General features: G+C 44.8%; 1 protein-coding gene across 9 annotated transcripts in view; it reads left to right on the forward strand.

Annotated features, from left to right (window-relative positions):
* Positions 1-21,678, forward strand: part of NAV2 (neuron navigator 2) — a 972,027-nt gene that overhangs the window by 503,045 nt on the left and 447,304 nt on the right. For all 9 annotated transcript variants that reach the window (XM_069623466.1, XM_069623467.1, XM_069623469.1 and 6 more), the window contains one exon: positions 12,750-12,859. In XM_069623466.1, the coding sequence (XP_069479567.1) occupies positions 12,750-12,859 (110 nt within the window). The remainder of the gene's footprint in view (positions 1-12,749; positions 12,860-21,678) is intronic.

Consider the following 21,678-nt stretch of genomic DNA (forward strand, 5'->3'; position numbering starts at 1 on the left):
ACCGCAAACTTGAGTCCGAGCGCACAGCGCAAGATTGCAAACCCAGCATGTTTGCCAGGCGCCCATTTTACAGCCTGGCATCCACCAATAGCAGCCCTGAATCTAATTTAAATGTACATTTTGCAAATTGTTGTTGAAGCAGCTGTCTGTAGGGCATTTCTTTCTTGTTGTGTATACTTTTTGGGTGTTTTAAATAAAATACTGGATGAAGTGTTCATGAGGCCAATAGTAATCCACGTTTGATGGAAAGCCGTGGGGCTGTTTTTCAGCTACAATTCATTTGTGGGTCACAGTGGGAATTTCAGTGGGACATTTGCGAAACCCCCTTATAACTTTGCCCCATCCCATAAAAAAAAACTTGATGAAACTTTCCTGAAGGATTATCTATTTTCTCTGGACACCAATGTTATATCTCACCCCCCCCTCTCCCCCTCTCCCCCTCTCCCTCTCCCCCCCTCCTTTCACCAGATTCTTCCTCTTGAAAGGTTTCACGGCATGGTGGCATGTAATTAAAAAAAAAAGCAAGCACTGGGCAAATGAGACTTGGAGATTTTTGAATATTTTGGCGATTTCAATGCAGAGGCTGCATCTCGGTGGGTGACACAGAGGTGGATTGTGGGAACTTGTCAGTACCATGAATTGCCCAGTGTATGTAAAGTGAAGGGCCCTGAAGGAGATGCAGTGGGTGACCGGCAGCGAATGGTACACATTTAGTGCCAAAGGGAGGTGATGCCTGATTGGGATGCAGGAGGAGTCTGGCCCTAGAGTTCTAGCCACGCGGGAATTTGCAGAACCGGTATTCTAGTGTACTCGGGTAAAAAGCATTGGCATAGGTGGGATGTGAAATGATAAATGCCATGGTGGCCAGATCTGAAGGGGAGAACCCCAAGAAAAGAAGAATTGACCTGGGACTTGATTTGCTGTGCTAACTAGTGATAGGAAAATAGCCTACGACGATGCTGTGTTTTTTACTGCTTTAATTGGTGGAAGGGGTGCAGTGGGAGTAGGGGTACTAATACTTCCCAAAATGTGCCCAGTGGAAAAGTTTAGCCTAAGTGGCCGGGTTGGACCCACGCCACCTCTGGTCTCGAAGCTGGCTTCGCATCCCATCATCAAATCGTGACACCCAGAATTAGACAAGGGGAGTTGGACTGGACACTCTGAGGTCTTCCAATCATTTAAAAACAGGAACATGTTCCATTGTTGCTGTACATTTTGACTGCCAGAAGCGCAGCTGGCCCGACATAGAACTGTGCATGCGAGTCCAATGCGCAGGGGCCCGTGTAGCAGTGGAGGGTGGGGACAAGCATTGGTAGAGCTGGATATATACAGTGCATTCTGCAATAAGCCTGCCCTGATGTCCTGGGTCAAAGAAACGGGCACCAAGAGGACCCAGCCTAATGGTCAGCCGAAGTACTGTGTATATCCACCTGATTGGGTCGGCCCCAGAATCTCCGCTCCCTCTGGCTCAGAGGTGTTCCGTGACAAGCTCTTTGCGGACAAATGAATCTCCTTTTTGAAGTGTAGGACAATATATACACATTTCATGTTGTCATGATGATGTTCAGTGAGCTCAACAGTGGCAGTTCCCTATCCCAGATGCAACAGCTGTCGGAATGCCAATGCTATCACCATTGCATCACTGAATGGTTATGAGATCCACAAACGAACATGTATTGTCAGCTGCCAAAGCCAAGTACACACACTGTGAGCTTTGTGCCCCTGGTATGCCCTGTCCATCGGATCAGGGGGAATTGAACAATTCACCTGTAAAAGTCAAAACAAAAAAAAAGGAACAAGAGAAACCTACAAAGGTGCAGAGAAAATAAAGCCTGAAAAAAGAACAGGACAAACCCAAACGAGCCACAGAGGAAATTCGCCCATAAAAGTCAAAACTGATAAAAGAACAGGCGGAGAAGCCTATAAACGTGCCAGAGAAAATTTGCCTTACAAAATCCAAACCTGTTTGGACCATGTTGTCTATCCCTCCCCTCCAGCTTCAGTAGCTTAAATGGGCCTGTTGCTGCATGGTGGGATTCGTAAGCGAACAAATAAAAGCCTAAAATACTTAAATTAATTGCTGGTGCAAAGATCTGCTAAATCAGAAGGTTTGGAGCAAAACTGAAAGAATAACAGGAGCAGAAACAAAAATGCACCAAAGAAAATTCACATACAAAACTGATAAAAGCGCATGGGGGCAAACATTAAAAAGCAACAGAGAAAACGTATCTACTCATTAACCTGCAAAGCCTAGAAAATGGATGTATGAGAAAGGCTGCTTTAATCTACTCCCACTCCTGCAAAATGTGTGTGTGCTTAAGACAGCTTTTGCATATTCCCCTGCCTTCCAAATGCATGTGTGCGCAAGACTTCTTTGGCGTACTCCCACGCTAACAAGCTTTGCATGTGCCCAACACTGCTTTTGCATACTCCACACCTATAAAATTCATGTGTGCCTAAGACGGCTTTGGTGTACTTCTGCACCTAATTCACATGTGACTTATACTGCTGGTATGCACCCATGCAGGGGCAGACTGGGAAGAGGGTAAGGGGCCAATTGCCCCGCATGCTGACTGGGCTGTTGCCTCATAGGACAGAGCTACACATTGTTTTGAAAAAGACAAAATCCAGTTTCCCTGAAAGGAAAGGAGTGCTGCAAGGTCTGCTTGGCTCCTGTGTAGGTGGGGAGAGGCACTCCTCTCGATTTCCGCAATATTTCAACTGTGCCTGGATGGAACGCTCACATGGGCTTGCCCAGTGAGTGAGGCAGAAGAGTCTAGGTGCGGCATTGCACACCATATAAATGACAGATTCTGTGAGCCTGAATGGTAATGTTGGCACCAAAGTGCACCATACAACATTGGTCTGTTACAACCAACAGCAGCTTATCATGACTCTTACAAGCTAAGGAAGTAAGTGTCCATATCCTGTTAGTTTGTCCCGCTTCCTTCTGTAACAATACTTCCTCTATGATATGGTTTATTTCTTTTTCGCCAGTGTGAGTTTATTACAAAAAGAGTTTATTAGCACACCGAATAGCACTCATGGATGTCACTGTATGTTATGTATAGAAATGTCTGTTGGATTGTTTGTGGTTCTTAAATTTGGACAGAGTTAAACAAAAAAAAACACGGACAGAAAGTTGTAGCATTCAGGTATTAAATATTAGGAAGCTAAGGGGGTCATTAAGAGTTGGGAGGATTTGTTAAATAAAATACAGTTGGAAAAAGTTGCCACCTCCGCTGACAGTATTTTAGAAAATCTGCCCTATTCAAAGTTTACCACCAACGGAGGTGGTATATCTGGAATACCTCCATGGCTATTTCAGAAATACCATCTCTGCTGGTGGTAAAGTAACACGTTTAAAAAAATTAAAAAAACATTTCTTTCAGCCATTTTCATCATCAATGCGAATTGAGAAATGGATTATGTACATTGGCAGCTCATTACACTATTGGACATTGGTTTATGCGCAAAAGAGTCATTTCTGACCCTTTAATCCATTATATATGTTATATGTATGAGGTGATAAGAAGGGGCAATCGGAGATGCCATCAATGGTAATGTCAACTGTTAGGTAATGTGCGCTGGATCTTGTTGAGTGCCAGGCTATTATTGAAGTCTATGTAAAAAGGATGAGTAAACTCGTCCTTGGCACTTAAAGGTTCAGTATAATTTGTAAGTATAACTCCTGTTTATTTAATTTCAAGTGCAAACAAGATGTACACATGCTGTGAGTTTATGCACTGTATTTCTCACAATATATCCTTGTACCATACGTGATTAACCCAAGGTTCCAGCATCATCCTATATGGGCACGTGCCTGTGTTTCACCCAAGTGCAGGCTTTCTCAAGGCTGAAAGCACCCTAACAATCATCACATGTAATATTTTTAAGGTCCAGCAATTATTTCACATACATGACTTTTCCGTGTATCAACAACCAATTAGTCCGAATGGATTCTACATTCATGCTTTTCATGCAGTAGCTTTAAGTATCATGACAAATGTTTTTTCAGTTATCAACTCCCTTACCAATAAGGTTAAATTGAATCCTCATGATGTGAAAATTATGAATAGCTGAATAACGAGATGGCACTATTTGATAATGGCCCTACTTGAATGTACAAAGGAACTTTCTTTTTGCTTGACAAGACATCTAGCCAAAAAATATAAAACCATGAAATCCTTTCATAACAGAACGGCAATATTAAGAATATCAACATATACAGGTATAACATTCTTTATGATTTCGTACTAACCACCAGAAACCAAAGATGATAATACAATCAATATATTCATGTTTGCCTTTTGTAGAAGCAACTCAGCAATGACTCGCATTTCTAGGGATAGCATTTACAGAATTTACTTTTCACGTTGTCAGGATTCAGTCTAACCTTATTGGTAAAGGAGTTGATATTGAAAAAAACATTGGTCGTGATACTTAAAGCTACTGTTCAAAGATCATGAATGTAGAATCTTGTTTAACATGTGCTCTTTTTTTTCCTTTTTTCGTTCTTCGTGCCCTCCTTTGGATACCGACATGAATATTGAATCCATTTGGGCTAATTGGTTGTTGATACATGGAAAAATCATTTATGTGAAATAATTGCTGGATCTTAAACATATTACATGTGAAATGTAATTATTATTAGGGTGCTTTTTGCCTGAGAAAGTCTGCACTTGGGTGAACACAGGCACGTGCCTGAATAGGTTAATGCTGGAACCTTGGGTTAATCACGTATGGCACAAGGATATATTGTGAGGATACAATTTATAAATTCGCAGCATGTGTGAGTCTTGTTTGCACTTGAAAGGAAATGAACAGGAGTTAACCATACAAATTAAACAGAACCTTTTATTTTATAAAAAATATCACAAGATCTAGCGCACATTGCCTAAATACTTACATTACCATTGACTGTTCAGATAAGACTGTCCAGTCAATAACAGTCGGTTTTGGGTTTCTGCAGCTTGAGTTAGTTGATGAAATAGTTAAGACAAACTCTCTCAATCACAAGTATTCAATCAGAGATACCGACCTTTTCACTTCAACACGGCCCTTTGTAAAAACTGTTTTCGCTCCTTTGAAGGGAATCACGTGTTCTTCCCTTCTGTATGGAATAAAAGTGTACAAAAATGTGGAGCGAATTTGGATTTTTTTAACCACCGCCTATTATGTGGAGGTAAAAATAGGTGGATTTTCTGCAGAATGTTTGCCTAAAATACCACTGTCTGTATTTCCATGGAATGCCACTGACCATATTTAATCAAACCCTGAATTGGTTGGAAAAATAAAAGCAGTGGGTTTTGTCAAATACTTCATATTTTACTGTTACCACCCAACTCTGAATTACCCCCTAAATCTGTAACTGCTTTTCATTGTCCTGTGCAGAACATTCTTATCTTATGTGGCCAACAAAAGATACACATGTAAATGAACAACAAATTCAGATATAGAGATACAAAGTCACGTGAACACAGATACATCCTACAGCCTATACTTTACACTGTCACAAATACATTCAAAGGCATCACCACAGTCACAGCGCAAACACACATGCATACCACTCACCTTACTTGAAAACATAAATATAATAGGTCACACTTGCTCCCTCTTCGTCACCAGATCCCAGGAGTATTCCCTTTGCTGTTCCCTCTGCTTCCATGAATTGAAATATGCAGCCAACATTCCAAGAAAGTGCAACTTGGGAGCACAATAAATGTCAAGTTCCATCTGTGTCTTTTGCTCCTGGTTGTCCAAGTGCAGACCAAATGGCCACAACTACAGCAAGTCAAGGTCATGTACTGTTTACATGTGAGCCAGGGCAGTGGAAGGTAGTGAGGGGCAAGAAATGGGCATGGCTAAATGGGCAATTAAAAGGGGTGATTGGAAAGGAATTGGTGACTATGGAATTTGGGTAAGGGAAGGGGTTGGGTGCAAGGGAAGGGGACTCAGTTAAGGGTTCACGGGTGGAGCAAAATGGGAATTGGGGTTTGAAATGTATGCGTAAGGAAAGGAGGGCATCGAGAATGAGTGTGAGGGAAGGACACTGGAAGGTGATGGCTAAGGAGAATAGGGTACATAAGGCAGATCTGCAAAGATCATCAGGCTAATTGTTGCTGAGATCTGTGCCTGGCTTGCATGCCACTTCACCCGATGATGGGACTGGCTCAACCCCTTTCATTTTTCTGATGAAGTGATGTATACTTGCTTTATTAAAATATGTTTCAATAAAAATGCCTCATATATTGTTTTCAGGTTTCCTGACCGTGTTATTTGGTGCTCTGAAAGTGCCCACAATTGTACAGATGAACATTACAATAATACTGAGTTTTCATTAGAATTATATTCTTAATCTAGCCTGTACAATTGGGTGTATTCTTCAATATATGTGTCTCAGTATTCAGATGATTAATAGGTTCCCCTCTTGTCAACAAATTGGTGCTTTCAAGGTTAGATTTATTGAAAGGTGTACTGGTTTATCCCTTCAATAACAACTTTACAGAACGTCTTTTGTAGTTTCTAATATTGAATATGGATTAGGAGAAGATTGTCTCCTCTGCTTTCTAAATTGGAAAAGACAGGGCAAAAATATCCACCTTCCACACTTCATATAGTATGTGTTCCTTATGAAATCACGTTTCCTCAGTGGCTTATTTTCTTAAACGATTTGTAAAGAAGGTCTCGCTCATAAGGGTGTATGATCTATAGCGTTCATCCATAAATAATTATATCCATTTAAATAATTTGTATTGGTGGTGAGATGGAATGCCAAGTGAGGGTTTTATGTGTGGGCATTATGGGGTGGTTAGACAGAGTGGCAGGTAAGGGCTTTGTGTTGTGGGCAGGAAGCCAGGCATGGGTTTCCTGCCATGCCAGCTCAATATTTGAATGGGAGAGTAAACCCAGACATCCTGATTCAGCAATGGCTTAGTTCTACCAATCACTACTCTTGCTTTGCTACCTCTTTACATTGTTTTAAAACTAAAGATGCCACGAGATGTAGTAAACTGTCAAATTTCAAAATGGGACATGAGGAAACCGGGTCTCAAGTCCCAGATCTCCTATTTCACCAGTTGTATTATCCTGATGAAATCATTATACAATGTTTAGAATGTGGCAGAGTTTCCTTTGAAACCACAAAAATAACTGAAAGATATGTTGCATAAAAGGAAAGTGATGTCAATCATGTCTTCTATGTATACTTAAGAATGTGTGGGAGGAGAGGTTTGTATTGCGTTTACTGGTTTTGGAAGTTGGGACAGCTGCATTGTAGTCTAGGGTCGCTGCAACATGGGACAGACAATTATACTTTCCCCCCAGGCCAAATGTTGACAGTCCTCCTATGCCAACAAAGTGCACATCTGCCTTATACTGCTTTGGCCTACTCCCACACTTTCGAAATGTATGTGTGCCTAACACTGCTTTGGCATTCTCCCACACCTATAAGCTGCACATCTGTCAAACATTTCTTTGGCATACTCACCTGCCTACAAAACGTCATTTGTGCCTAAGAATGCTATGACATAATCCCCAAACTGCAAAAGCCATGTTCTCCTAACGCAACTTTGTCACAGTCCCACACCTACAAAAGTCCTGTTTGCCTAACACTGCTTTGGCCTACTACCCCCACCTACACCACAAACGTGTGCCTAAGATTGCTTTCACGTAATCCCCTCCCACAAAACCTTTGTGTGCCTAGCACTGTATTCACGCACTTCCACACTAGATAATGCACAGGTGGCTAACACTTAATGGCATACTCCGCAACTGCAATATTCAACAATGGTTTGGCGTCCTCCTCGGCCTACAAGATACATGTATGTCTCGTAGGTCCTCACAAGCCGAATTCTGCAGGAGCTCTTATCCCCCAGATATTCTAACCTGCGGTGGCTTATAGTTTCCGCTGCAGTCTCTACACCCTAGTGGGGAGGAGGAATGTGACAAAATAACAGTATCTCCTCTCAACCAGAGAGCTGTAAGAAGGAAAAGATATCCACTAATGAGGGGCACTATACTATTTCCTTCCTATTCGTTGTCATGACCTGTTTGAATGGAATCGTACCCGAAACCCTGTGCTCAGTGCCTAGAAGAAGAGCTACTCCGGTAAGCCCAACTGTACTGGAATCCTTCTCGGTTGGATCCCTTTAGTAACAACTGCAGAAGCGTGGACTTCCTCAACTAGTTGACTTCCTTGCTCTACTCTCAACTGTCTCCAAATGTATTCTCCTGAAAATGTCCTTTAAGTGGGTATTCTTGCCACTGCAGCAATTAAAGTCTTTCTCAGAAAAAGTCTTGTATGAGTTGTCTTTTGAATATGACCTTCAAAGTGGGTCCTTGCTTTTAAAAAAAGTCAAGTTCTCGAGTTTACAGTTCTGCCTATGTAGTAATTCCCTACTATGATATGATATGATGAGGCATTTATAACGCGCCTATACACAAGTGTTACAAGGCGCGACGAGGCAAGGGAGGGGGAACAGAGGGAAGAGAGACAACGGTCCTACTAGGCCATATGTCAATCACATCGCGCAAGTGCATGGGAAGGGAGGCAGGGGGTGGAAGGGGAAGGGGGACAGTGCAATACATGGGATAATCGAATAAATAACAAAATAAAGTATGGCCAACAGGTGGCAAGTGCAAGGGAGAAGAGTAAGTGCAGGCATCAGGTGTCAAGCGCTAGTGGTAGGACTGTAGGGCTACAGAGAACAGTCCCCAAGTGCAGGGGTTTCCAGGAGGGCAGTGCAGGTGTGCGACTGGCGGAGGGGGGGGGAAACTGTGCCCGAGATCAGAGGGTGGGCAGGTAAACCTGTGCAGTTTCAGTATAAGCCATGAAATCAGCAGGGGAGAGGAGGAGAAAAAGCAGAAGCAAAGAGAAAGGTTTTGAGGTGCTTCCGGAACCGGAGATGGTTCTCCTCAGGTTTCAGGGGGGCAGGGAGGCTGTTCCAGAGGGAGGCCCCGGCCGAAGAAAGTGATCTACCACCAACTCGTTGCTTGGAGAAGCGACTGACCCTGAGGGAGTTGGAGGTGGATGAGCGAAGAGCTCGAGAAGGGAGATATTTGGGAAGAGAGAGTTGAAGGTATTGAGGCCCTTGGCCCCAGAAGGCCTTGTGGACGATGCAGAGGGTTTTGAACTTAATCCTTGCAGCCACTGGGACCCAGTTCAGAGATTTCAGTCCTGGAGAGATGCAATCTCTGGGCTTGAGGCCAAGGACAAGTCTCGCAGTCCAGTTCTGGATGAGCTGCAGAGGGCGGAGGGTAGAAGCAGGCAGGTCTCGAAAGAGGCTGTTGCAATAGTCCAGCCTAGAGAAAACCAGAGCTCGGGAGACAGTGAGCTTCTGGGGGAAGGAGAGGAAAGGTAGAATACCTCTGAGGAGGTGCAGCTGGTCGTGTGACTTCTTAGAGATATCAGAGATGTGAGGAGAGGAGGAGAGTGTGGAGTCGAAGATGACCCCGATGTTTTTAGCCTCACAGGTGGGAGCCAGGAGAGGGCCAAGAGAGGCCGGCCATAGAGTGACAGCAAAGGAGGGTGTGGTTGTGCCAATGTGGAGAATCTCAGTCTTGCTGACATTAAGGCAGAGATCATTGTTGGCACACCACTCCTGGATGGTGGACAGGCAGTCAGAGATGAGAGACTGAGAAGATGTGGCAGATGGGAGCCTGACAATGAGCTGCGTGTCATCCGCATAGCACTGGAAGTTGGGGCAGAGAGCGGCACAAGCTGTAGTGAAACTAAAATGTCTATTTCCCAAATCCCTTTAAAATCCTTGAATCTGCACTTAGAAAGATGATCTCCGTACTTTGCCTTGACTATGTGAATGAGCCGATGTTGCCGCTACTCACCAGGGTGCCCACTGAGACACTACTATAGCATGCAGTAAGAGATCAGTGTCTTGCCGGTGTTTTGGGGTGCTAATGGGGTTGTGCACTGCTTTCCAGTACAGGCGACTGGCGAGACACTTCTGGATCCTGATAAATGGCAACAGTGGCACGCCTGCGCTTGCACACACTTCTTCACCGCATGCGCATGCTTGCAGACAAGCAGCCTCTAAATGGCATGTGTACATTACTGACGTGCACATTACGCCCTCCTCAGCAGAGGGACTAGAGCCAGGGATGCCTCCTATGAACCCTTTCTGGAACCATTTCTCATTGAGGTTAGTGTAGCTGAAGATGTGACAACAGTGCTCCTCTGGAGTTCCACTAAGAGTCTGTACTAAAGCTTGATGAAAAAGATGCAGTGACTCCCATGTCCCTTTGTGGGCTAAACCAACCTCGACCTTCTGGGTGATCACTCTGTCCTGATACCTTTGGGCTTGGGAGTGAAAGGCTCTGTGAGACATGATAGCGTCGCACCCCGTTCGCTCCCTGCCTACAAAAAGGCATGTGGGGTTCTCGCTGCATTGGCCTTCTCCTGGTTTGGTGTGTTACCCCTCCTCCACCCACAAATCACTTGTCCCAAACACCCCCATATTCTAACCTAATTCACCAACTCTACCTGACCCCTGTTATCGATTGCAATGCTCCTCTACCCTAGACTACAACGAATCCTACCTACACAAATTCACTTCCCCTCCCCAACTCACGCTCTGAAACACTTGTGTACGAGCGCGATAGAAATAAAGTATCCTATATCAAAAAATATCAAATAACCAACCAGAGGAACAGCTCCATATCATTCCTCCTGCCTCTTCTAAAACCAACCACCGAGTCTCCTGGCTAGTTTCACTTTCTATTTTCTGTCAGTGTTGAGATAAATAAGTGCAGTACCCATTCAAACGCCCCCCACCCCCAAAAGCAGACAATTCCCTGCTCCTAAGCATGTATTGGTGCCTGGTATTGGCCGGGCCTTCCCTCATAGTCACATTCCAATTGGCTCAAGCAACTTCTCTCTTTCACAGCAGATGCTTGTAATAAAGAATCTGGATTCGAAAAAAGCCCCAGGGAAGTACACTTGCAGGCTTCAAAATGCCAACACACCTGCAAGAAGCAAGTTCGTCAGATTCTAGCCCAGTTAACTCACCTCCCTGTACATGGGTGCGAGGGGGAATCTTTTAGAACCAATCCTTGGTGAATACCGCCAAAGTACTACCTGGTTGAACCCATGGAAATTCTAAGAGGTCGAGTTTTACACTAACATTCTGCCCTTGCTTAGGTGTTAGGTGGCACCCCTGCTGGCCACTGAGAAAATGGCAGAGCGATGTCCTAATTCCCTTCTTGCATGCATTTAGATACAGATGTTTGCAGATGTCTGCAACCTTTGGCTCCCCAGATGTTTGGACTCCAACTCACATCAGCCGTAGCCAATATATTCCATGGTGAGGGATCATGGGAGTCATAGTCCAAAGCATCTGGAGAACCACAGGTTGCATATCCTTGCTAGGGTCCTCCAGCAACTAATTTCAAGTAGGCGTTGGCCAAGATTGCCGCCATCTCACTCTGGATACTTGTGGAGTGTAGGATGGGATTAGTCACATTGGTGCATATATGGTTCTATGTCATAGCATTGACAGTAATTTGTACGACTGGTGTTTTTACGAATACATTTAGCTGAAAAAAAGTCATCACATTTTTATTTTTGTGTTTTTGGGGGTGCCCCCCCAAAAATTCCCCCCTCCACCTATTTTTAAATGTTCCTGACCCCACCCCCCACCCCGCAACACCTTTTCGGCAAAGTGTATTCGTGAAATACCGAGCCGTAAAAACGACTGTCGATGAAATGGCATTGTAATGGGTGCCACAAGGTTTGAACGAGGGGGTAGGAGGCTTTAAGGAGAGGTTGAAAAGGGAAGGCGAGAGGGTAGAGCAAGGAGAACCCTGTAGGGAACTTATTGAGGGGTGGAGTGAAAAGGAAGAAGAGACATAATTAGGACTCGGTCTGACAGGAACAAGGACGCCCAGAGCTCGCTCTTAGATCTACATCTGGGACAGTGGGTTAATAGAGATTGTGTGCTATATTGTGTTGAAGGCGTTACAACATCCAGGTGGACTTCAACTGCTCCGTAGGGGTCTGCCTGATACTTGAAGTTGTTCCAGGTGGTAGTGAGTGCTGATCCTGTGCCCCTGTGTGGGTGGAACCTCCACGGCACAACATTAAGGTTTTGAGTACTCCAGTAGAGTACTCCAGTTGTTTTATGTAGTCTGATCGCCATAATGCGAACCTGTATCGTTGAACCATGTATTTCCTGATGTTATATATGTGTGTTTTCCGTGGGTACAAATATAACATGCGCCTTGTGGATGAATGCATACCACGGTAGACTACTACCTGCATGACACTCATAAGACCCGTTTCCGCAAGAGACTGCATGGAAGGCAGAGGAGGTCTCAGTTTCGCCTGATTCTGGGAGACCTGCATGATGACAGTGAGCTGTAAGATACCACTTGCTATCCTTGTATTGTATAAGACAATCTTGTGTTTTCCTTGTTAAATCTGTCAGTGCTTTTAGGACATGTTCCTGTAGTACATGTGCTCAATGCAAATATCGCACACTGCGACCTAAGGAATGTCATGATATCAAACACGTGATATAGAGGATTGGGGGATGTCTACATTCAGAAAATGTTCCCATAAATATTTCATTTTTCCAGTTGAACGATTGCTTCAGTTTCTAGGGCAGTCTCCTTCGTGGGACCTATAAATTATGTAAAGTCAGGCTGCCAGTGTTTTCAGAGGGCAGGGGAGGCAGGCTGACTGCGACTCTGATTCTCTGAAATTGAACTAACTCTGGTCGACTCTTGCGGCGTAGGTCACAGACGGACAGCGAGGGGAATGTATCAATGGACGCCAGCACTGGGGGGATGAACCTGGACCCATCGCTCTACAGTAAAAATGGACAACCTTTGGAAGACCTTTCTGGTGAGTACTGGAATCCTTTTAATGTTGACATATAGGATCGTTGCTCCAATTATAAACATACAGGATCCCAACTTGCAAGGATTAAACCATACTCATTTACCTTACATTCCCTTCCCCCAGTGCGCTAATCTACCCCTCCCTCCGCCTTGCATTTTGGGATCATGGTTGGTATCTAGTACAAATGTTATCGTGATTCAGAATCCCGATATATATCCTGTTAGAATTCGTGACTCCCATTAATGGGATTCCCAATTGGTAAATGCCCTCCTTGCATGATGTTTCTTATTTGCTCAGTGCCGTAACTTGAAAGTGTGCAACCCGACTATGGTTTTCCTAGGACGCCTGCCATCATCTCTTGGCTAATTTGGAGCGGGCTGTTTCTTCCTGGTCGATAAGCAGCCGTTCTACCAAGAGTTTTCAGCGTTGGAGTTGGTTGGTTCAGTACTGCTGCCTGATTCATCTTTCTCTCTGCGCCCAGTTCCGTTCTAAGCGGCGTGCCAGCATTGAGGTGAAAGGGCTGTTATTTAATACGAAAGGACATTTGCATGTTAATGCATTTGAGAATCAAACCCCCTGTCGGGGAGTTCAGACAGTACGTTCTGTTTCATTGTCTTGTGTTCCCAGTCTGGACCCAAGTCTCTGCTTTGAGGGCTTTGGAAAAAGGCTCTCAATTAGTGGTGCTGTGGTTCATAGTTTTTTTGTGGCTCATAGCTGTTAAATTGACATCTAGTGTCTCCTTAAGATCCAGTTGAGATAATGTCCCAGGACAGTCCTTTTCAGGAACTCGTTGCACACAGAGTAAATCTGGCGCGGTCTCAAGTGCTGAGCCGAGCCCAAGAGGAGCCCTCATGAATGTCGCGGAGGTCTCGCGGATTAGATACGGTCCATGATTCCCTGCTCCCTGCAGCAAGCCAAATGAAATAGCTAAGAATCGACCGGGCATGAATAATAAGCAAGTGTCCATAGAGTAAATGCAGGGATAGCGTCTCTGCTAGGACTGGAGTGGTCTCTGCACTAACCGTAACTGTTATTGTGTAAATAAGATTGAATGTAATTGATTGACCTGCCCCCTCGTGGTGACTTTGCTGTTCCTCCTGTTACTCAGCCCAGCGTAAGCCTGCAGCAGTATTTTCGAGCCCCTCCAATGCTCCCATCTTTGACGCCATTTTGTAATAGGCAGCGTCTTATGGTCCGCTCTGCTTGAACTTGATTGGCCCTGGTCGTTCTGTAAGCCCAGGGCCAATAATGGTTGTTCAATTGTGGAAAATGCTTGATTTGATTGATTTATTGAGCATTTATTAGGCGTTGATACAACAAAATGCTTCTGTGTATCATTATTTCCTGGTGCCTCCCCTCTGTTCCATTGCTCTTGCAAATGGATACATGCATTTGGAATTCACATGGCTCATGCAAGTTATATCTAAGTCATGGGGGTGTCCACGTGCTGCTTAGTAGGCATTCAAGCTGCACGTGTGTGTGTGTGTGTGTGTGTGTGTGTATGTTTGTGTGTGTTTGTGTGTCTACACACTTGATGAGTGTCATTAGATATGTGATTTAGGGCATTATCGTTTGTATCAGATCCATAAGCCTATCTGAAAACAGAATGGCATTTTTGCCACTAAAGGATGATGATGATAATAATAACAGCATAGCAGGAGCATAGGAAATGGGGGTTTGGGGGGGTTATCTATCACCCACATTGTTCTGAGGGAAGAGCAGGGTGTAGGGGAACCTAACCCCCCACTGTCCTAAGCAGGGGTGGCTGCCGGGCAATGGACGCAGGGGGGTTTCTTGCCTCCCATGCTGTCCCGCATTCACAGGCAAAGTTAGAGTTTGAAGTGGCTCCTGTCCAGCCTTTGATATTCAAGGCATCTGCTGGCATTTAGCGCGCACTTACCTGTCAGCAAAGGGCACCATCTGAGGCCATTTGTAGAGCTGCATGAGCGTTTGTAGATGGGCTTCTGCGTCAATTACCTTTAATGTATTGTATTTCAAAATAGCAAGATGGTAATCATTCTAGTGTCAACCAAATGCTGGGCATTTCCTGCACCAGGGGTCATGGTGTTAATACTCACTGTATGATGGGTTGGCGGGAAGGCACTTAAGAGTTACCTTGGGTAAACAAAATACTAGTAGCAAATCCTCTTCACAGATTGTGCAATATGCAAACAAACAGCAACTCGGCTGAAGCTTAACTGCTTGTAGAAAAGACATAAAAAGGCACTGTCTCGATGCCGACGGGCTGTGTGAGAGCTTTAAAAATGATAAATAAATAAATAATTCAGTGGTATTATAAAAAATACAGTGAACAATATAGGTGTATATAGGGCCATTCAGGTGGTGGCACTCATACAGGTGGTACTTTAGGATGGGGTGGCTTCCTGTTTGGTAGAAACTCCGGCAGGATGTCCCTTCTCTCCCCTCATATTTTAGTGCCTCCTACCCCCAGCCTTCTAAAGCACTGACCCTATTTGATCAAAAAAATTGCAACGTTTTGCATCATTTCAACTGAACTTATGAGGTAGCTGAGACTAATCCAGAGCCTATTATAGGCTTTCCCCCCTTGACACATGAAAGGGATTTTTGGCGAGTAGTATTTATACATAAATGGGTATTTCGACTAGAAATACTTTCAAAATGAGCCATAACAGTCAACGGGACCGTCCTGTTCCAGGTGCTGTACTTTAGGGGCGAAAGGTGATGAGCATTTCACCAGGGCATGAAGGGGTACAGAAACCAGGCACCTGACAAGACATGCATTATACAGCGGCATAAGGGGACGACAGTTTACAAGGAGGCATCTATAATGGAGATCGGGACGGGTAGTTAGAGAGGGGGTGTTGTGGGGGAGTAGGAATAGGGTACGCCTTCGAGGTTGAGGTGGTGTTGAGCTTGAGTGCAGATTTAAAGTAGAGGATTGTGGTGGTATTTTTTGACGTGTGAAGGATGGGAGCTTCAATGCAGTAGGGCAAAGAGAGGGAGTGGGCACAATCTCAAGGGAAGGCAGGGCAGACGGTGATGTTGCATGGAGGAGAGAAGCGGTCGATCAAGTGAGCTAGGGGGTTGGTGATTTGAAGAGGGTCCATTTTCTCATTGAAAGTCAGCCAGCGTGGAGGCGATGATTGGGGGGTAGGACTGTAGCAGATGAGAAAATAGAGGATGCTGGCTGGCAAAATGTAGGACTTTGTTGAGGGATGAGAATGAGATGAGTGGGAGGCCCAGGAGGAGCATGGTACTTGTGATGAATCAGCGATGATTCCTCCTAGAAACCTGGTCTGGGACCCTCCTCATGTGGACAGAGAAAGGCAGACACTTCCTGATCCCCGCCGTGGGGGTGGTGTACTGCGGGAGAATCACATGGGATGGTGGGAAAGACCAGGAAGACTGGTAAACCCCCTGTTTAACTTTCCCCATAATACTACACTTTTGATAGCTATTTGCCAAATTGCAGAAGTTGAAAGAGCTCACTTTATTGAAGGGGGACTATAAATCCTATAATCCTTAAAGGATGAGGGCTGAAGAGGCATGCAGTTGCAGTAGTCTGGCAATCAAGCCTAAAAGCACACACCTAAAGGAACCTGGGAGGCATAAAAGGCCCCCTTAGGTGCAGGCAATTAGAAGGAGTGGGAGGAGTTGAAACTGTGACTGGAATGCAAGCTGTAGCAGTAGTACCAGACAGAAGAAGACATGCGGCTGGAAAACCATGCAGAAGTTGGAGAACAAGAGGGAAGCCAGAACTTGGAGACAGAAGATTTCACCTGCTTGTTCTGAGAAGGTCCTGTGCCCCCAAACTCTGAAGTGCAGAGGCTGCACAGCAGAAGACGTGCAGGAGAGCTGTCTTTCCACATGTGAGCCTGGTTGCTGTGGTTGCAGAGCATTGGATGTGCAGGAGACGGAGGCAAGAAGCAGTTGTCAAGCTGTGGGTCTCAGGAGCAAGAGTCGCTCCCAAAACGTGTGGCTGGACTGGAGACACCCTTACAGAAGAAGGGTGTGGGTCCCCAACAAGCCAGAAACAGTAGAGGCTGTGGCAGAAGTCTGGAAAGTAGATCAGTGTACAATAAGCTGGTGAGTGAAGCACAGGGTTCTAACACCTTGCACAAGAATTTCCGGCAACAGTATCCAGTTCCCCGTTCTCTCGTGTAAGAAGTCAAACGAGTAAGAGTTGTTAGTTGAAGCTGAAATACACAGAAAAATGGAAATGTAGCACTCGTGTATAAAGTAAAAGGCGTTTTACTCTCTTGTGAAGCTTAAGTGCTTAAACCCATTGTTCCCTCATTGAAAGACTGTTATGGCTTGAAGGAGTTGTTGCATGTCCCTAATTAAGGAGAGAGAACGCTGCTAAGACCATTACCGAACATCTATTATTTTTTAAAACAACTTTTTATTACGTTTTTTACAAGAACTGGCATGTCAAAGGTCAAAACAAAAATGTTCACATTAAAACATTGGCACTCATATATCCTTGGTCCAAGCCCTCCCTCCCCTTCTTTCACCCATGACTCTGCCCCCTTCCAGACTTGATATTATACATCTTCCCTTTGTCCCCAATTTTCCCCAGATCTTCCCATGTTTTTGTGAACTACCCATCCCTGTCCTCCAAGCTCCAATTGTTGGGGCGTGGGGGCATTGCTGAACATCTAGTCTTGACAATACAAGCGTTACGATCTTTAACTTGAAAGAACTACATGAAAGAATGGTCGCGTGCGCCTAATTGTGATTCCCAGTGGAGGACTGAACTCTATCCTTCACTTTCACACAATTATATAGCAATCTTTAAACCTCAAAAACTATATCAAGAAGTGGTTGCATTTGCCTAATTGTTTTTTCTAAAGAAAGACTGAATTATATTTATCTTAACATGGCATACCTTTAATTTATAAGAAGGTAAAGTATATAACTATTGAAGAAAATAACAAGCATTGCCCAAGCCAAGATGCTCACCATATTAACAGTGAAACCAGCCCTTCTCAGAGTTAAGAAGCAATACAACTGTACTGTGAAGTTGATAAGTTAATTGGCCTACGATACAACTGTGCAAGTATTACCCGAAGCTAAGAGAGTGGCACCACAGCTTCTGAGTAATCATTTGAGCCAACAACTGGCAGAAAGGTGCAGGTAAAGTTGGGGCAGGGAAACTGGCTGCTTGTAAAGCATTTTTTGCAGTTGACACAACCTGGAATTCCAGAGACTGTGACTGTGGAAGACAAAGAGAAGTGATTCTTAAAGGCAAACTCGGGTTGTTCTTGTGACAGACAGACAGACCAGAGAGACAAAGAGGCTGCCCCGTTTGAAGAAGGTTATTCAAAGAAAGAGTGCCTTGCCTACTTGAAGTTGTTGAAGTACTTTGTGTATATCTTGCCGAAGTCTATCTAGAAGTACACATCACTGAAGCTGTGGTAGTAGTCCAAAGTACTGAAGCTGTGGTGGTATATATGGTTGTCAGTAGATGCAACATTGTGGTAGCCTAAACAAAGTGCAAAGATGACTGTTCTCATAATGATACAAGTAGAAGTGAAGTAGAAGCACTAAGAAGACATCCCAACAAATATACCATTGTGAAGTCTACAATTGTTACCAAGAATATACTAACTGCTAACCAAGAACTGTGTATCACTGATGAGGGTGGATGTTGCATTTCTTGTGAACTATGGCAAGTCTTCTTGAGGAGGTGACAAAGCATTGTGGCTGGGATTACCATTGGTGTTATTTGGTGAAAAGTGAATATTTAACCAAGGAGAAGAGATTTGCTATCATTGGCACTTTGGTTAACAAACCTTTCTATTGACTTTGAACATCAAGAACTGATTTGAGACATTTCTTTCTTTGGTTGGACATTAGACAAACTGGCTTTGAATCCTGGGGAAGGGAAACCACCCAGCACCTTAGAAGGTTATTTAGAGACTGTGAATGTTCATATCATGTGTTATTGCCATATATTTTCTTTATGTATTTGTTGATAGTGCGAGGGCCAGTTATCCTTTGTTAGAGTGTTTCCCCTTCGCTTTTGTTAGGTAGGGAAATCCTCAGCATACTAGGCAGAGTGAGGCATTTTGATGATGTTTTCTCTAATAAAATGGCAAATGTTGCTAAATCATCAAAACAGGTGTCTGCCTCGCATTACTGACCCCTCACACACTGGAGTCAAGGCAACTAAGTACTAGTGATTGCAAGTGGAGTTGTAAGTGAGATGGGGCAGATTTTTTTTATGCAGAAGAGGTTAATCCTGACAACTGTAGAAAAGGTAGTGATGAAACGATGGAGGTTGAGGTTTTTGTCAACGTGTACTCTAGGTTGCATACTTTATGTGAAGAGGTGGGGGAGTGGGAAGTAGCAGAGGGGCATCGGATGCAGGAAATCACTGTGGCCTTAGTGGGGGTGAGCATAAGATGACAGTGTCATCACAGAGAATCAGGCAGACATGCGTGATGATAGGTTAGGTGTGAAGCTAAGGAATGAGAAGTTGATTTGTGAGTCACCCGCAAAGAGGTGGTATGAGAATCCAAAGGAGGAGATCTGCTCTCCAAGGGCAGAGATGTACACGGTGAACAGTAATGGTTCAAAGCAACAATTTGGGGGGACTCCAACAGGAATGGGGGATTGGTTTATAGGCGGCTATGTTTCATTACATGGTGAATGTTTACGAAGTGCAGTAAGGATGTTAAGGAGAGATGAGTGATACACTGTGCTAAAGGCAGCTGAGAGGTTAAGTAGGATTAGGATTGAGAATAATTTGTTGTCGTGTGTAGAGGACAGAATGTTGGAGATATGGGAGAGGGCAGTTTCGGTAGAGTGATAGCTCCGGAAAAACAAATGGCCGGGGTTTGTGGAGGTAGGTCCTTGCTGTTGAGGTAGGTAGAGCTTACAGTAAAGAATCTAAGTAGTGGGATAGGCAAGGGAAAAGCCTATAATTGGCAGGATAATTGATGTCAGATGAGTGTTTCTTGAGGGTAGTTGCTACCTTGAAGCAGGTGGTAATCGAGAGGATAACGTGGTTTGAAGAGAGGGACGAGAGGAGAGAACGGAGCTGGTAAATAGTGCACACTCTTTAACCATTTGAGGGCCCCGTCGGTCAGCAGGTGCACAGTGGGGGGGGGGAGGGGTAGCAGTCCTTCAAATAGGTCTGAGCTAAGTGGACGGTGTAGAGGGAAAAGAGCAAAGGTGGGAAGTAGTGTAAATCGGAGGTGGGAGAAGGAAGCTAAGTAGGCGGAGAGGGGAGTGGTGAGGGTGTCCCAGATGTTGCCAATTTTAGATGAAAAGAAGTGTACTAATTTGTTGGCAGACAGGGAAGCAGAAATAGCAGTGGGACGATAAGGAGCACAGCATGGCTTGGAGAGTGTCTGAGTTTACAGGACTAAGAACAGTGACACAAAATTAGATTGATGATTTAGGAAGATTTAGCAGAGTCAAGAGCTGTAATGAGGGGGGAGAAGGGCAAGCATTGAGGTGAGGGTGGGGGAGCATGGTCCTTGTCTCATTTCCATAACTACTGACTGTGACAGCCCTGCAAAGGATTATGAAACTCCTAATTCTCTGCTATGACATCACACACATATCTCAAGCCCCGCAGACCGCACCTGCTGTATTTTCACATCGCCCTGCGGTCATCTGCTTCCTGCACTCATTAAAAAAGGATATTTAGGGAGGAATGCAGCACCTGCACTTGTGGATGCCCACACCTGCCCTCTGGATCAGTCTGCAGGCAGTTCCTTTTTGGGATGCCTGTGTGCCTGCCTGATCTGTACACATTTTCCTATGCTCACTGCACGACATACGCATAGACCCTGTGTACTCTCGGGCGACACAGCCTGCAGGCGCCGTCCCCACTGTCATATTTAGTTGGAAAATGACAGCCACAAGTACATCAAGGCATCTCAGAAGGAGGAACGCAAAACCTTCCTCCTACCATGGCCAGTCTAATTAACACTGGCTCCACTGATCCACCCTGTTTGTTGTTAATTGCTGATGGCAGCTTTTCATATTAATCGGAGTTCATTCAAGCCTGCAAACGGGCGGCCTGGCCGCAGGACTAACAAAAGGCAGGAAAGCCCAATAACCTTTAATGCGCACTGTGTCAACCTGAAGCCAGCTCCCAGCTCTCCGCATCAAGGGCAGTGGCCTATCGTGTCTGGGACTATGTATTTACAGTAGTCATCCACGCACGGGCACCCCATTCTGAAGGTAAGATTATATGGTATGGCGACAACCACATTCTGGTACTGCAGCAGCTTCAAGGGAGCCCTGCCGCTTTAATCGGGAACCACAGAGTGCTTAATTAACCCTTTGATCCACAACAGACAGGAAGATGGGTGGGACTTAGTATTGCATGTTTTCATCCCTTTACCTTGTCTTTTGCAAAGCACACTGGTTATGACCTCACACATACATGAGATTATTGGTGGGAACCCAGGATTGGTTAATTAATGTAGGCTTAGCCTACCCCACTCACTGCGGCCTATTTAGCCCCTCATTTGGAAAATCATCTGAAGACTTTGCAAGGAGCAACAAGAAGAACTCATTTGGACCCTGGCTGTAGGTACAGTCTGCCTTACAGCTTCCGCGAGTGAACGAAGGCCAGTATTTCCAAAGAGGAAAGCAAGATCCTTCTCCTAAACATCATCCAACGAACAGAGGGCGATAACTGAACCAAACCCAGGACAAGGCTGATGCCTGCAACACTCTCCTCAGCTTTGGGCCGTCCACCTTAAAGGGCGACATGAGCCCAGTGAACAAGCTAGGAGAGGTGTGCATCGACAAGCATCAACCAGCATCCGCCTTAAAGGACATTTCCGAGCCAGTCAAGCCCCTCGAGCTGCAACCAA

This window comes from Ambystoma mexicanum, chromosome 11 (assembly GCF_040938575.1).
Source record: "Ambystoma mexicanum isolate Mex_15411 chromosome 11, UKY_AmexF1_1, whole genome shotgun sequence".
NCBI lineage: Eukaryota > Metazoa > Chordata > Amphibia > Caudata > Ambystomatidae > Ambystoma > Ambystoma mexicanum.